The following is a 15,235-nucleotide window of genomic DNA, read 5'->3' on the forward strand; positions in this document are numbered from 1 at the left end:
ATTGTATCACTATAGCTACCTAAGTAATAGGAGTCAAGAGCTTTATTAGAAAACCCAGAGTATATGATCAATGAGGACACTAACCCTACAGGACATAATTCTGGAGGAGCTATATGTCTTCACAAGAAGGGGACTTTCAGTCATATTTGTTCCCATAGCCTATTTGCTTTAAATCTTCTCTTCATCAACCTGGGATGCCTTCCTTCTGCTGTGGCTTCCAATCTCTATCCATAAATAAAAGGGCATAGTTTTATGTCACAAAGTATGAAACAACTGACTTTTGCCTGTTGGCAGTTCTATGTTATCTCATGGTCAAGAATCTATACATCTATTTTATTCCTTTGGTTTTAGACTTGTTACTGTCAGCAGTGACAACTGTTTTTTTTTTTTTTTTTTTTTTTTTTGTTATACAATCAAAATAGACATACCTAAGCCAAAGACATAGATATAAAAAGCCAACAGGGTTGAACATACAAAAGAAAAAAAGATGGATTTCTGATTAGATGCTTTATTGTCAAGTACAAATGTATATAATCACTATTAAAACCTCCAACAATGAAACTCTAAACTCTGCCTTATATCTGTAAAGTCTCCTTCTGCTATGGGGAACAAACTCTGCCAAGGAAGAGCACATTAGCTGTGGGGTTGTGCCGAATGAAGAAAAGGAATGGATGGTCCACTGTGAATTCTTCCTCAGGCAACAACATGCAGAATGCAGCAATGCCTGCCGTGGCAGCAGCTGCCTCTGTTCCCTCCTCATTTACTTCCACAAAGGACTTGTGGACAATTTTTGATATAAAAAGATCTCTGGATCCTGACATGCCAGACAGATCAGCCTTGCTACTGCTAAAGAGATCCTGCAATCCCAGGCGGCCCAAGTTAGAGTTGAGGATGTAGCTCTCTTCAATCTTGAATCTGGGCAATTTGACATGGACATCAATGTTTTCCAAGTTCTCGCGTTTGGTCCATTCACGAAGTTTTTCCAAAGTTATTTGCTCCTCAATCTGGAATCAATATAAAGCAGGTGTGTATTTATTTACTTGATATTTATATGGTACTTACTATGTGCCAAACCCTTTACATACTTCAATTTATTCAATGATCACAGCAGTGTTTCCCTATCACAGTGGTTCATGGAAGACAGAATATATTCTGGTAATTTAAAATTTTGGCTCCTGGGCTGGGAGTGTGGCTCAGTACTACTTACTTACTTACTCAGAACTCTTACCTAGCCCAAGCTACTTGGCACTGTAAATAATAAAGTAATAATAATGATAGAAGTTGATTTATTACTACAATAATGTATAATTCCAATGAACAAACTCACAATTGCTACAATTCACAGGTTTTCCTTCATGTTTTCTGTCCAAATAGATTCTACTTAGATTTAATTTTATCTGTAAATTGCTGGAATATAGAATTCTTTTCCAGGTCTTTGAGGGTTGAAGGACAAAAATTTTAACAATAAGTATTTCATCCATTCACCCATCCAACTATCTATTTGACCATACATCCATCATCCATCCATTCATCCATTTATCCATCCATCCATCCTTCATCTATCCTTCATTCATCTGTCTATTCATTTCCCTTTGCCTCCCTCACTCACTCACTCACTCATTCCTTTTATTTATTCTATTCTTCCTGTCTATTTCTCCTTCAGTCTACTCATTTGTATATTCTCTCACTCACTCAGGATTTTTAAACCCCTACCACACTGAATCACTTGGCTGATGGGATATTGGAGGTTTTACTACCCTGATTGCTTTAATGATGCAACGGACATTTTAGTAGTATTTTTTATTCATTTTGAAACTTTCTAAAGTTGTAGTGATGTGTACACTCCACTAGAGCTGAAGTAATATTCTGTAACTCCTGGGATAAAATGAAAAAGAAACAAAATATATGGGACTTATTTCAAACAAGTATAAGCATTGGTCCACACACCCCGAAATCCCAGTATTCAGGAGCCACTGACAGGGCTGTAAGCTTTGCCTACACAATAAGAACTTGTCCATGGAGTGGAGTAGAGTAGGGTAGAGTGGAATAGAGTGGAACATAGAATATAATAGGCATGCAAATGACACCAACTTCGTAGCGTTGCTGTGACCATTGAATTAATTGATGTATGCAAAGGTTTAGCACATAGTATCATATAAAAATCAAGTATTGTTCTTCTGTTTAGACCAGAATAGAACCACTTATCTTATGACTACTGACAGTTTCTTTCTTTCGAGCATCATTTTGTAATAAGATAAAGTACCAGCCAGAAAGTACTACTGACAAAAGGGACCACATTCATGTCAGTGCATACTCTGTACATTTGAGTGACAGCAGGCTCCTTCCTGATTGTAAGTGTAGGCTGGGAAGGAACAGGAGCTAAGTCACAGGGCAGTCTTGGATTTCTGAGGGAAAATTGTAATCTTAAGGTTGTCTACTTCTAACCCTGTTAGGAGACACACAATGTCTAAAGATGTATATCAGTTCTCATTATAACTCATTTAAAGTTACTTTAAGGGAATTTCTATGAGAGACCACTTATCATTGTTACCTTTACTTTTAAATATCTACACATTCCCCCATCACAATGGTTTAGTGGAGAGAGACTATATTCTAGTTATTTAAATTTTAGGGTTCTGGGCTAGGAGTGTAGCTCAGTGATAAAACACCTACCTAGTCCAAGGTACTTGAGTTCTGTGAATAATAAATAATAATGATAGTATAAAAATAAAACAGCAATAGTAATAACTATATAAACATGAGACCTCAGAGCTATAATTTCTATATTGACAAATATGGGCCTGCAGTGTAAAGTCTGTGGATGAACAAGTGTTTATGGTGCAGTGTACACATGGGAAGTATAAGAAGAACACAGTGTAAGGAAACATGAACCATGGCTTTGAGAACCAGTTACCTTCTTAAGACCTGTAGACTCATCCTCAATATCATCTGGCAGCAGAATGACCATGCTAAGTTCTCCACCTTGGTAAGGCATCTCCAGCACCTTGCACTTCAGGTCCGAAATGTAACCAAATGGAAATTTTTTCTTTTGATACATCATCTTCACAGTTTTTGTATCTTTCTGAATTGTTGCAAAATTTAAAAATACTCAAGTTATTTCCTTTTATCTTTTAAAGCAGAAAGGAATTTGGGGTCTTGGGAAAGAGTGCTCAGTGGTAAATCCCTGACTTCCCATGGGGGAGGCACTGTGCTATATTCCCAGCACTCAGACACATACAACCAAGAACATCCCAGGATGACGATATCACCTGACCTTATTCAGTCGGAATGGAGCATCTGTTGTGTCTTGTTTCATAAATTTCTCCTCCCACATTCCCTTGAAGTAGATGGCATTCACTAGCACAAGTTTGGTCATGCTGTCTACCACACCCACAGCCAACAGTTCTGGGATTTTACCTGAAAAGATAAAGTAAGCTTTTTAATAATTTCATATTGGAATTCTGATTTAATCCAATAATTTCTTAGCTCTAACATAGACTTCACACTTCATTTTGTTTTAATTCAGTGTTAAGTTAGGAAGGACCCACTTGTCTTATTTTTATTTTAAACAAACCTACTTGTAAGACCCACCAGGCTTGGGACTACTGTTCCTTAATACCCTAAGTTCTATTCCTTGAACCAGCAAAAAAATATCATTAATGTCAGGCAATGTCTTCAACAAGAAAGTTTTCCTGGCATGCAAACAATAACCATTATTTTGTGAATGGCTATTCTTTACAGAAAACAAATAATATTCCTTAGTGTAAAAAGTTTGGTCACTGGTAAATACTATCTTCAAATCTGCTAAATAGGAGATTATTCTTTTGAAAAGGGCTGTGAACAAATGTCCAAGAGATAGAATACTTATCCTAGGATAAGTCTATTGAAACAGAAGCCACATTTTCCAGTGCCTAATACACTTCTGGGAACTGATAGAATTTCAGACGAGATCCCTGGTGGCTGACTCACACAGAAACAAGACTGAGGAGAGATCCATTACACAGCTGAATTGAGCCTAGAGGGTGAGTCACTCCCTACCTTCTATTTCTGAGTTACTGGAGAATATGGTGGACAAAAACATTATGATTGCAATAGTTTCTAAATACTGATTACATGGTTCCATGAAGTTTAACAGCTCATTTCTTTCCATATGAGCAATAAATACTTCTGGACAGGCATTTTTATCAATTTTCTTCTGCATTTTAATGTTGGCTTTAACTATCAGTTGTACTTCAGGGGAACCCATAGGTACTCAACTGGTACCATTACATCATGTCTGTATTTCTACACTGCTAAGTTTCTGACCTCTTAAGTTGTCCCTTATTCTAGAGTATAGCATCAGAGTGTCAGTGTACATCAGCCAGGATTTGGGAAGTTGTGGAAAGGAGAAAGGAGATGCAAGTGAGAGAGTGTAGGGGAGTGAGAAACTGTGCTCAGTGGCTCTGTTATGATTCAGATGGTTCCACCAAAGGTCCCTCTCTTAAAGTGTTGCACTCTGGTCTAGCCTGTATTGAAAGGCAGAGGAACCTTTAAAGAGTAGGTTCTAGGTGGGGGGTTTCCACAACTATAGATCATTGGGAAATATAGTTTTCTCAATTTATTTTTATTTTGAGACAGGATCTTGCCATGGGTACTCAAGGCAATCCTCTTGCATCAGCCTCCAAAAATGCTGAGATTGTAGGTCTTCACCATCAATTTTACGTTGGAGAAGGCTTGCTAGTATTGAAAATGGTTCTGAGACACTGGTCTCTTGTTCTTTCTTTTTATTTATCAGTGAGGTGAACTGGCCTCCTGTGCTATAATGTCTTAACAAACGGCAGAGTGTTGCCTTGGGGCCAAGCAATAAGGTCAATCATTAATAAAACAAAACCTCTAATACTGTGAGTAAAATCAGCCTTTAATCCATAATCTGATCATGTTAGATGTGAGCTATAGAAGGGAAACTGACTAACAGAGCCAGCACTGCTCAGCCTCTCACCTTCGGTTTGACCTTTGACCCACTGGTTTATCTCCTTCCTTGCACCCTCAGAGGCATGCAGAAAATCCACAGAAGCCAAGTCAGCATTATATATTTTCTGAGTTGAAGCCAAGAACTCCTATTTTAAAAGAGAAGAACCACCGTGAACAACTTCTATTCTCTACAGAAGTTTTCTCAAATCCCCAAAAGAATAAATAAGTCCTAAAATTTGAAAACGTTTTATTAAAACCTAAACTTTGGATTTTTCCATTGTTTCAAAAACCATACAACAGTAAATTTACTGTCCCTTTCTGCCTTCATTTTTTCCCCACCCATCTTTCCTCCCTCTCTGCAGCCTTCCCCAACATCTCTTGAGACAAGGTGTCTCCTTGTACCAGCTCTAGCTGTACTCGAAGTCACTTTGTAGACCAGGCTGACCTCAAACTCAGAGATATACTTACCTCTTGCCTTCCTTGTGTTGTGTCCTAGACATCTTTGAAGGTTACAGTGCTGTAGTGGTGAGTAAAGTACTTTATATAAAATTTCTGTTGTTGCTATAATGACTACTCATTCTTTTTGAATTTCATGTTCACATTTTCATAATTGAATGAATGTCGATTATACTTCAAGTGGCTTTTCAGACTCTTTGTATGTGTATGTATGTATATATATGTATATGGGTGTGCATATCTGTGCAATCATGGAGGCCAGAGAAGATGCCAGGTGTCTTACTTTAACTCTCTGCCTTATTTCCTTAGAGCAAGGTTTCTGGCAAGGCTGGTGGCCCACAAGCCCAGGGGGTTCTCCCAGCTCCATTCCACACATGGCTGGGTTTACAGGAGACTGTAGAGCCACGCTTGGCAATTTTCATGGGTTCTTGGATTCAAACTCAGCCTTTCATGCTTGCACAACAAGCCCTCTTTCCCACAGAGCCATCCCTTCAGTCCTTGCTTTTGCTTTAATAAGACATCCAGGAGGATTCCTTTCATTAGAAAGTCTGAGATGAAAGTCCCACACTCATTCTTTGCTGTTTTATGAATGGACTGCAAAATGGCTGTGCCTGGAAAAATTTGTGTCACTTCAGGAAGTTTCAGAATGTGAAGTACTAGGTACTTACAGGAAGGAAATTGTAGGTTTTCTCTCCATAGAGTCTGTTAGCAAGTTTCAGAGTGTGAGATGCTCCACGCTTGCTCACTTCAGCATTCAGGCTTTGAAAGCGGGAATGAATGTCCTCAACAGAATCGAAATGAAAAGTCTGAAGGAAGAAAATTATTTTTTATACAGTCATCTCTTTTGAAGTTATAAAGTGATTCCCTGTTGTCTTCCTCCACCAAACTACTTTTATTTGAAACCAAGTAACTCCAGCCTAATATTTTATTAACATATGATCAGCAAAGGAAACAAATTGAACAAAAAATATACCGGTCAGTGAGACATAATTAAACATAGCTTCTTGTAGTAGTAAATATTAAAAATAAAAGGCTTATTTCTTGAATGGCCCCATGGTCTCACTCTGAGGGCTCGAGTCTAGTACGGCGCTGGCGCACGGCCTCCTTTGCTTGGTTGGAGCCACCCCCACGATTACACTCATTTGTGCAATACTGCCTGCCCTATTGCCTCCATCCCAGGGTGTTTCTTTACACCAAATCCCAATACAAACACAACTCTAAGGCCTGATAGCTTTTCATACAAGTTTATATATCAAACTCTCAATCCACAAACTCTCTATACAATAAGATTACATCAAATAGACAAAGATACAAACTGCCCTTCTATATGATATTAGACCTATAAAATCCTTAAATGTTCACAGCTATTTAATGCCAATTAAACCTACCTGGCTCTAGTTCATCCTTCTGGAGCTCCATCTTGGAGTTTCCTCTCTGTCCTCCTTTGTCCTCTCACCTCTGACCCTCTCCCTTCTTCTCCCTTACCCCTCCCAGTTACTAGCTCTCCTTTATTTTACTAATTCAAATGGGAAGGTTCAGATGAAGTCACCTCTTGAGTTCTGGGTAGCCCTTCTTGGGGAAGTGGAATTAGCATTAAAATAAGAACAGCTTCAGGAAAATCTACATTTCTCCCTTTTTGTCCAGTTAAAAGGCTCCTTTTCCCTCAACTATAAAATGAATACAACTATTACTATTTTACAATTTATAAAGTATAAGACAGCTTTAACACCCAGTCTATCAATTTTGTCTATTAAATAAAGCACCTTTTCATCTATCTTGAAAGACTATAATTCTACACCTGACTTATATCTCGGTTTTAGATTATATGTCATCTAAAATTCACCTTTTTAGATCTATATTAACTTTCTTAATGTCAAAAAGCTGGTCTGGCTATGAGGCTACCAGTCTTCAACAATGTCAGAAATCTCAGAATGATTAATATTACCTGATATATGAGAAGCACAAACACAACTTCTAAAACTAACCAATATATAGAGACTGCTGATCACTTGGACAGTCCCTTATCTCTCAAAACATTCAAGCATCAGTCTTCAGCCTTCTGGCCCAGGATCATATCTCACAGACCTTTGTAATGCAGAATTTGAAGGGCTGACAATTTTGGCTTGGTAAAGATTATCAGTCGACGAATACTGTCCCTTTCTGGATAGTATTGTCTATAGATGAATGAGGCAATTCTTGCCTAGTGACTATCTTGCCACAACAGGAGCAACTCTATTGATGCTCAATTTCTTCTTAGAATTTAAGAAGGGGTGCTGTCAGGAGCAGACAGGTCCCTTTTTGGGGTAGTGTAATTAGCATTAAAATACAAACAGCTCAGGACAATCTACAGCTTCTAAATAATTTTAATAGTTACACACATATTAATGGTTAACATGCTAAATATTTATATCTGTTTTTTTCCATAAAGATTTAAGTTTTATGCTCATGTTTATATTCTGTGCCATATACAAGTTTGGTACAAAAATAAAAGTAAAAAAAAAAAAAAATCTCAGAAGTAAATAAACAGTGTCAATAAGACTCATTCCTGATGCGAGACCCAAAAAGTGGGACTGACTGAGAGCTTTTTCTTTGCTTTTCTTACTAAGGCCCACAACTCATTCCCCAGAGAAATAACTTCCTTAAGTTTATTCTGGTGAGAGTTTACTTCCTCTTCTGTTAGTTGTAAATCAACCAGCCTTTTATGGTTGTGTAGTCTGGGTTGGTTACTCCCTTCTAGGTCTCAAAGGACAAAAAGTACACAGGGCCCACAGTCCACGCTAGTCCCTGAGCAATGCTTATTAGATTGCTACAGGGGCACACCTACTAGACTGAAACCCAGAAGGGAAGTCCTTGAGACCATTATTTCCTCAAGCTGTCATCTGTAAAAGTCTTAATACTGAAGCAGATATAACCCGTGCGAAGCACTAAGCAGCAGGTACAGAGCAGCCAGGAAGGTCAGGTAGCAAACACTTTGCCCACTCCTGTCTAAGCTTCCAAAGGTGGCAGAATTCCCCTCTCAGAATTAAGAAACACCAGGAGCAGAAGTCCCTTCCATACCTATTAAGGAAGACTAGGAAGCTGTGGGATGGAGGCAAACCTGACCTGCTGTCTCCTAGGGGTGGACTGAGAGGAAGTGGAACCTGTTCACCAAGCCACAAGGACTTTCTAATCTCTCCCTTGCAAAGCCACCACCAGTGAAATCGGGCTGTAGAGAGGCCCAGGGCTAACCCTGGGAAAACTGACAGATGGTTGACTTTACCTTGTCCCCACAAACAGGTACCACTACCAAGCTGTCTCCTGTAGCATGTTCCTGTGTCTGTCATTATCACAGGCATGATTTATGAGTAGTGGTGACCAAGGCAAAAGGAAAACAAGAGACAGCTAGGCCTGGGGAGCTACAGGGCTTACAGGAAAGCTTGTGATTCACTCCTGTGAATGGGAAAACAAAACCCACAGGTCGTGTCTTTCTTCACTCTGTGCCCCCAACTGAACAGAGACACTGCCCTATTCTCATTTAAAGCTGGTAGTGAACAAAGAACTGACTGTTCTTGGGGTGCTTTTCCAAGTCTGACTGCACCTTGTTAGCAGGGATATTGCAGGGGGAGCTGGGAAGTTTTGCTTCTGCTAACCTTGGAGAGCTGGGTTGCAGTGCTGCCTTTGGCCCCCAGAAAGACCATGGCCAAGGCAGAAGAAATGCTGAAGGGAGAGAAGAAGATGTTTCCTGTGGGGCTGCTTTCATTCAAGGCGTGGAAAAGCTCCAAGGCAAAGAGGGTGTTGGCTGAACTCAACTGCTCCATGGTGAAACTGCAACAGAGGGGAGATCAACATTGCCAACTGTAACTCCAACAACAACACCTACCTCAACATTGCCACCCATCCCTAGGACCTGAAGTTAGTTAATCCTGCTCCCTCCCATTTTTTCCCAATGGGCAAGAATACTCCTCCAGGCCCACAAAGCTAGACTAGACTAATGACACAGGACCAGGTCCTAGCATGTCTCATATCTCTAATTTTCCTGACAGGTATGTCTGAAGAGGGACCATGCCTGTGGCTTTGGTACAGTGCTGACACTACACAGCCTTCTGTGGAGCTCACATATCTCTCTCTATGTGTGATATGTCAGGTTCTATTTCATCTGGGCAAATGAATCCAGAAAACCACATGGACCTACTCTGCATACAAGTGGATTCTGGTAAAGATAGCAATGTTATCATTTTAGTTCTCCATGAATTCAGTTCCCCATGCAGGAGGTCAAGGCTACTGTCTCAGCTGGAGTGGACTGTGCAAGTTAGGGAATGCCACTCACTCTTCCTAGTCAGGTTGTGGGTGACAGGGAAGAGAAACACTCTCCTGTGTCTCCTTCGCAAACATGCTGGCCCCAACAGTGGGTAAGCAAGACCTGCTGGAGGACCATCTCCTAATCCATCAGGGTCCCAAACTCAAGGCTCCAGTACAGGACAAATCACAATGTGTGTCTGTGGATGTTTAGCTACCAGGGCCACATCCAGTTCTCATTGTTGAATATTTGGAATGGAATCTAACCAGCTTCCCTCCCAGCCTCCCTGCAGCCATACCTATGGGGCTGCAGGGCCATATCTCTCAGACCAAGGTTCAAAAAGAAAGCTGAGAAAGAAAAAACCAGTAGCTAGGATAATGGTTCTTTCTTTGGCCTAAGGCCTGGAGTGGGGTGTAGTTGGGATACACAGAGCACTTCCTGGTCCTCTCTTGGGTGAGGGTGAGGTACCAGAAACATTACCAGAAACATGCTGGTTCCTGAAGGAGGTACCAGCCACCTTTTCCCTTCTCTGCCCCTGGGTACCTTACCTCTTGCTTAGCAGATCTGGCTCCACTTGCTGGTTGACCTAGGAGGAAGTGACAAGAGCCAGCTGGTGCTGTTATAGTACACAGAAGGGGAGTGTCTTACTGGCAATCCTGAACTGGGCGGAGAGGCCTTTTCTCTGGCGAGTGTTTAAAACCAAGCTTGGAGGGCTGTCAAAATAAAAGCAGAAGATTGCAGGGACTCCCAAGGGGCCCTTACTTTCCTCAGTTCCAGGCATTTCTTTACTTTTCTAAGCAGAGACCCAGTAAGTTATTTCTTCCTCAGCTCCAAATGGCCAAGAGGGTTATTGTCCTCTCTTCCAGGTCAAAGATTCCCTTTTGAATTCCACTGGAACACTGCAAAAATGCAAGGGATCTTTTTTGTGAGGTGTGTGGGTGGGAGTGGAGAAATACCTTTGTGGCCCCTTGCATAAGGTCTCAAATGCCAGTTTCTAGCAACAACCTTGACTGCTCTGCCTTTCAGATGACAAGGCTAGCTCAGTGACCACACGAGGATGGCTAGGCCTCAAGCCACTGTTCTCAACTATTAGACTAAAAGTTTGGATACATCCCTTTCACCATCCAACTTAAATTAGAATTGACTAGCCCAGGCCATCATTAGCTTGATGGACTCACCTTTATTCTCCCTTGAAGTTTCTGGATCTGTAAAGTACATTACTTTTCAGTGCTTCTTGTCTTTCTTCAGAAGGACAAAGGAGGAATCCCACTGTTACACAACACAAGGTTGGTTGTGGGAACAAATGAGAAGAGAGGAGAAAGGAAGATGGGGAGATGTCAGCAGTTCTCCTGAGCACTCACGTGTTGAATATAATATTCATTGTGAGGTATCAGAAGATAAAAACTTTGTGTGTGTTGTTTGGGAGGTGGGGGCTTTGAGAAGTTATTACAGTTACAGAAGGTTCTCAGGGTGGGGACCCCTGGCTAAATCCGAGAACATCATCCTCATGACCACTAGGTGGTGCTCAGCCACAGCTCTTAGGGACTATGATACAGTGCTTGTGGCTTTCCCAGGCTGCTACTCTGCCTTTTCCTCTGAAAAACAAGGTCCTGATGGGGAATTCAGCAGTTGGCTTTTATAAGACAGGGAGAGATCAGAAGAGACACACCTGTGCTCATATATATACCTTGATGCCTTACACTTTCTGGGACATTGTTCAGATGAAGGCTATTTCAGATGATGAATCTTGAACATGGAGAATTCATAGTTACCAAGCCTCAAAAGTCTTATTATAATAATTTCAATGGACATAGTCCTTTTCACATACAAAATATATTCATTCCATGTACCCCAAGTTTATTTTAGCATTTCCAAAATCAGATATGAATTCAAAATATTACTTCTAGTGAGCCTATGAAATCAAATAGCTAGTTTCTTCTGAAATAATATGGGAACAGCTTAGAACAGAATTTTCTTTTTAAAAAATCAGTGACAATCCATGAAAAGTGATAGGTTCTACAGACTTCCAAAGCCTAGCATTACAAGCACTGTGACACCTTAAGGCTTGAGAATACCACCATTCCACACTAAGAGAGGGCAGGACTTGGATGTCCAAGGCTCTGGCGGACTTCAACCCTATGACCACTAGATGGCGATCACGCAGCAGCTCTCATGAACTGAGTCCACTGTATGTGGCTTTCCCATACTGCAGGTGTCTGTAATAATGCTCTGCTGCTCAAGAATCTTGGAAGAGAACCTGTCTATAGTTAAAATATTTTTTCTGGTGGGATCTTTGCAGTGTCATAACTACTGTCTCCAATAAGCAATGCTTTTGGTGACTCCGTGGCTGCCTAGGACTTACCTTGTAAAGGCATTCCTTTAAATCCTGGAGAATATGCCACACTGCATGACCTCACAACCAACTGACCTGAGACATCTAGACACAACATCAAGGACTTCCAGAAGGACAACAGAACCAAAGAGTGCCACATTATAATGTGGGAGCAGTTGTGGTATCTCAAGTCCATAGTGCACTGGGTCCCTACCTGGATCCCTCCCTTGAAACACTTTTGTCTGAGGCATTGTGGTATGTGATAGGCATGGCAATTGTGATAATAACTTGATGACTTTGACTCACTCTGGCTTGCAGTAATGAATAGTCTCAGGCTTCTTTCCATAATAAGCTCTTTATCAAAGGTTACCTTTGTCACAGCTTTCATGTTTTTTTCCTGAGCATGTGGTTTCTTTCTTTAACATGGTGAGGGATTTCCAAAAAACCTTAAGTTTTATGCTAACTGAATAAAACTCTCTTCCTCTCCCTTCAAATTCCCTCTCTCTCTCCTTATGTCTCTGTCCTTTTGCATGTGAGTGTGTGTATGGGGGGCGGGTTGGGGGCTTGGGTGTGTGTGCTTTGAGGATTAAGCCCACCTGTCCTATCACTGTTTTTATCCAGAGAAAAGCACTAAATTGTCTCCTAAGTGGTCAGGATAAGTATATTTTTTATGGGATTGCAGGACATTTTCATTTCTATTATAGGAGCACAGATAGCCCTGAGCAACTGAAGTCATGAAGAGGAGACCCCTGTACTCAGTTATTGCTGCTGCCCCAGCCATTGAGAGCAGAAGTAATGTACTCTTAGCTAGTGCTGCCTGTCCATTACTCTGGATTCTCACAGATACTATGAATATTGAGGTACACTTTGAAAGCATTTTGAATGAGCTTGTCCTCTTCCTGTTCAATTTAGAAACTGTCTTAGGGTGACTTGTGACATTTTATTTTATTTTTTTTTATTTAAAACAACTTTATTTTACAAAACAAAGATAAATGTACAGATTTTAAACATTTTTTTGCTTAAAATTATACATTTTTGTCAGTACTTTTTTTCAGATTTTAACATAATTTTTACATAAAACAATATGAATATATTTTTTAATCAGTACTTAATTTTTTTCAAAGTTTGATAGTATGCCTTGAAAACTTAATAGTTACAATGAGCTAAAGTACATGTAAAACAAAATGTAACATGGAAATAAAGTTTTCTTGTTTTGTAAATATTTTTTTTTGTTTTGTTTTGTTTTCTTTATTTCTTGGACTTCATACAGTCTGTGAGTTGTTTCTGGGGGAGTGCAAGCCTCTGGGGTTAGCATCCCACTATCAGTGACTGCATATTATGTCTGTTCTTTTGTGACTGGGTTATCTCACTCAGGATGATCTTCTCTAGATGCAGCCATTTTCTTAAGAATTTGGTTAAGTCATTGTTTCTGGTGGCTGAGTAGTATTCCATTGTGTATATGTACCACAATTTTTGTATCCATTCATCTTCTGAAGGACATCTGGGTTCCTTCCAACTTCTGGCTATTATAAATAGAGCTGCTATGAACATTGTGGTGCATATATCTTTGTTGTGTATTAAAGTGTCTCTGGGGTATATGCCCAGAAGTGGAATAGCTGGGTCTTCAGGTAGTACTATATCCAATTTTCTGAGGTATCGCCAGACAGATTTCCAGAGTGATTGTATTAGCTTGCAACCCCACCAACAGTTGAGAAGTGTTCCTCTTTCTCCGCAGCCTCACCAGCATCTGCTGTCATCTGAGTTTTGGATCTTGGCCAATCTGACTGGTGTGAGGTGGAATCTCAGGGTTGTTTTGATTTGCATTTCCCTGATGGCTGAGGATGTTGAGCACTTCCTCAGATGTTTTTCAGCCATTCGGTGTTCCTCAACTGAAAACGTTTTGTTTAGCTTTGTACCCCATTTTTTAATAGGGTTATTTGATTCTCTGGTGTCTAGCTTTTTGAGTTCCTTGTACACCTTGGATATTAGGCCTCTATCTGATGTGGTGTTGGTAAAGATCTTTTCCCATTCTGTTGGTTGCCATTTTGTTTTCTTGACGATGTCCTTAGCCTTACAGAAACTTTGCAATCTCATTAAGTCTCATTTGTTAATCTTTGACCTTAGAGCTTGAGCCATTGGTGTTTTGTTCAGGAAATTTTATCCTGTGCCTATGTGTTCTAAGGTTTTCCCTACTTTCTCATCTAATAGTTTCAGTGTATCTAGTTTAATGTGGAGATCTTTGATCCACTTACACTTGAGCTTTGTACAAGGAGATAAGAAAGGGTCTATTTTCATTCTTTTGCATGCTGAGTGCCAGTTGGACCAGCACCATTTGTTGAATAGGCTGTCCTTTTTCTATTGAATGTTTACTGCTCCTTTGTCAAAAATCAGGTGACAATATACATGAGGGCTCATTTCTGGATCTTCTATTCTATTCCATTGATCCACATGCCTATTTCTGTACCAGTACCATGCAGTTTTCAGTACAATTGCCTTGTAATATAGCTTGAGGTCAGGGATAGTGATTCCTGCAGATTTTTTTTTTGTTGTTAAGGATGGATTTAGCTATTCTAGGTCTATTGTTATTCCATATGAAATTGCACATTGATCTTTCCAATTCCATGAAGAACTGGGTTGGAATTTTGATGGGGATTGCATTGAATCTGTAGATTGCTTTTGGTAGGATGGCCATTTTTAAGATGTTGATTTTTCCAATCTATGAGCATGGGAGATCTTTCCATTTTCTGAGATCCTCCTCAATTTCTTTCTTTAAAGGTTTGAAGTTCTTGTCATACAGGTCCTTCACTTGCTTAGTTAGAGTCACACCAAGGTATTTCATAGTTTTTGTGACGATTGTAAAGGGTACCTTTTCCCTAATTTCTTTCTCCACATGTTTGTCCTTTGAATATAGGAAGGCTACTGATTTGTTTGAGTTAATTTTGTATCCAGCCACTTTGCTGAACTTGTTTATCAGCTGTAGGAATTCTCTGGTGGAATTTTTAGGGTTACTCAAGTACACTATCATGTCAACGGCAAAGAGTGATGTTTTTATCTCTTCCTTTCCGATTTGTATCCCCTTGATCTCCTTTTGCTGTCTAATTGCTCCAGCCAGGACTTCCAGTACTATGTTGACTAGGTAGGGGGAGAGTGGGCAGCCTTGTCGAGTCCCTGATTTTAGTGGGATTGCTTCAAGTTTCTCGCCATTAAGTTTGATGTTGGCT

At 40.1% G+C, this 15,235-nt stretch overlaps 1 protein-coding gene across 1 annotated transcript; it reads right to left on the reverse strand.

Annotated features, from left to right (window-relative positions):
* Nucleotides 1–519: 519 nt before the first annotated feature.
* SERPINB1 (serpin family B member 1) lies at nucleotides 520–10,299 on the reverse strand. Its single transcript, XM_080918090.1, has 7 exons — nucleotides 10,231–10,299; nucleotides 9,036–9,210; nucleotides 6,075–6,212; nucleotides 4,979–5,096; nucleotides 3,275–3,417; nucleotides 2,915–3,082; nucleotides 520–1,004 (listed from the first exon to the last, which is right to left on the reverse strand). The coding sequence occupies exons 2-7, from the start codon at nucleotides 9,201–9,203 to the stop codon at nucleotides 600–602; spliced, it is 1,140 nt and encodes a 379-aa protein (XP_080774216.1). The 5' UTR covers nucleotides 9,204–9,210; nucleotides 10,231–10,299; the 3' UTR covers nucleotides 520–599.
* Nucleotides 10,300–15,235: the final 4,936 nt, after the last annotated feature.

Source organism: Micromys minutus (genome assembly GCF_963924665.1).
Source record: "Micromys minutus genome assembly, chromosome: 6".
Lineage (NCBI taxonomy): Eukaryota > Metazoa > Chordata > Mammalia > Rodentia > Muridae > Micromys > Micromys minutus.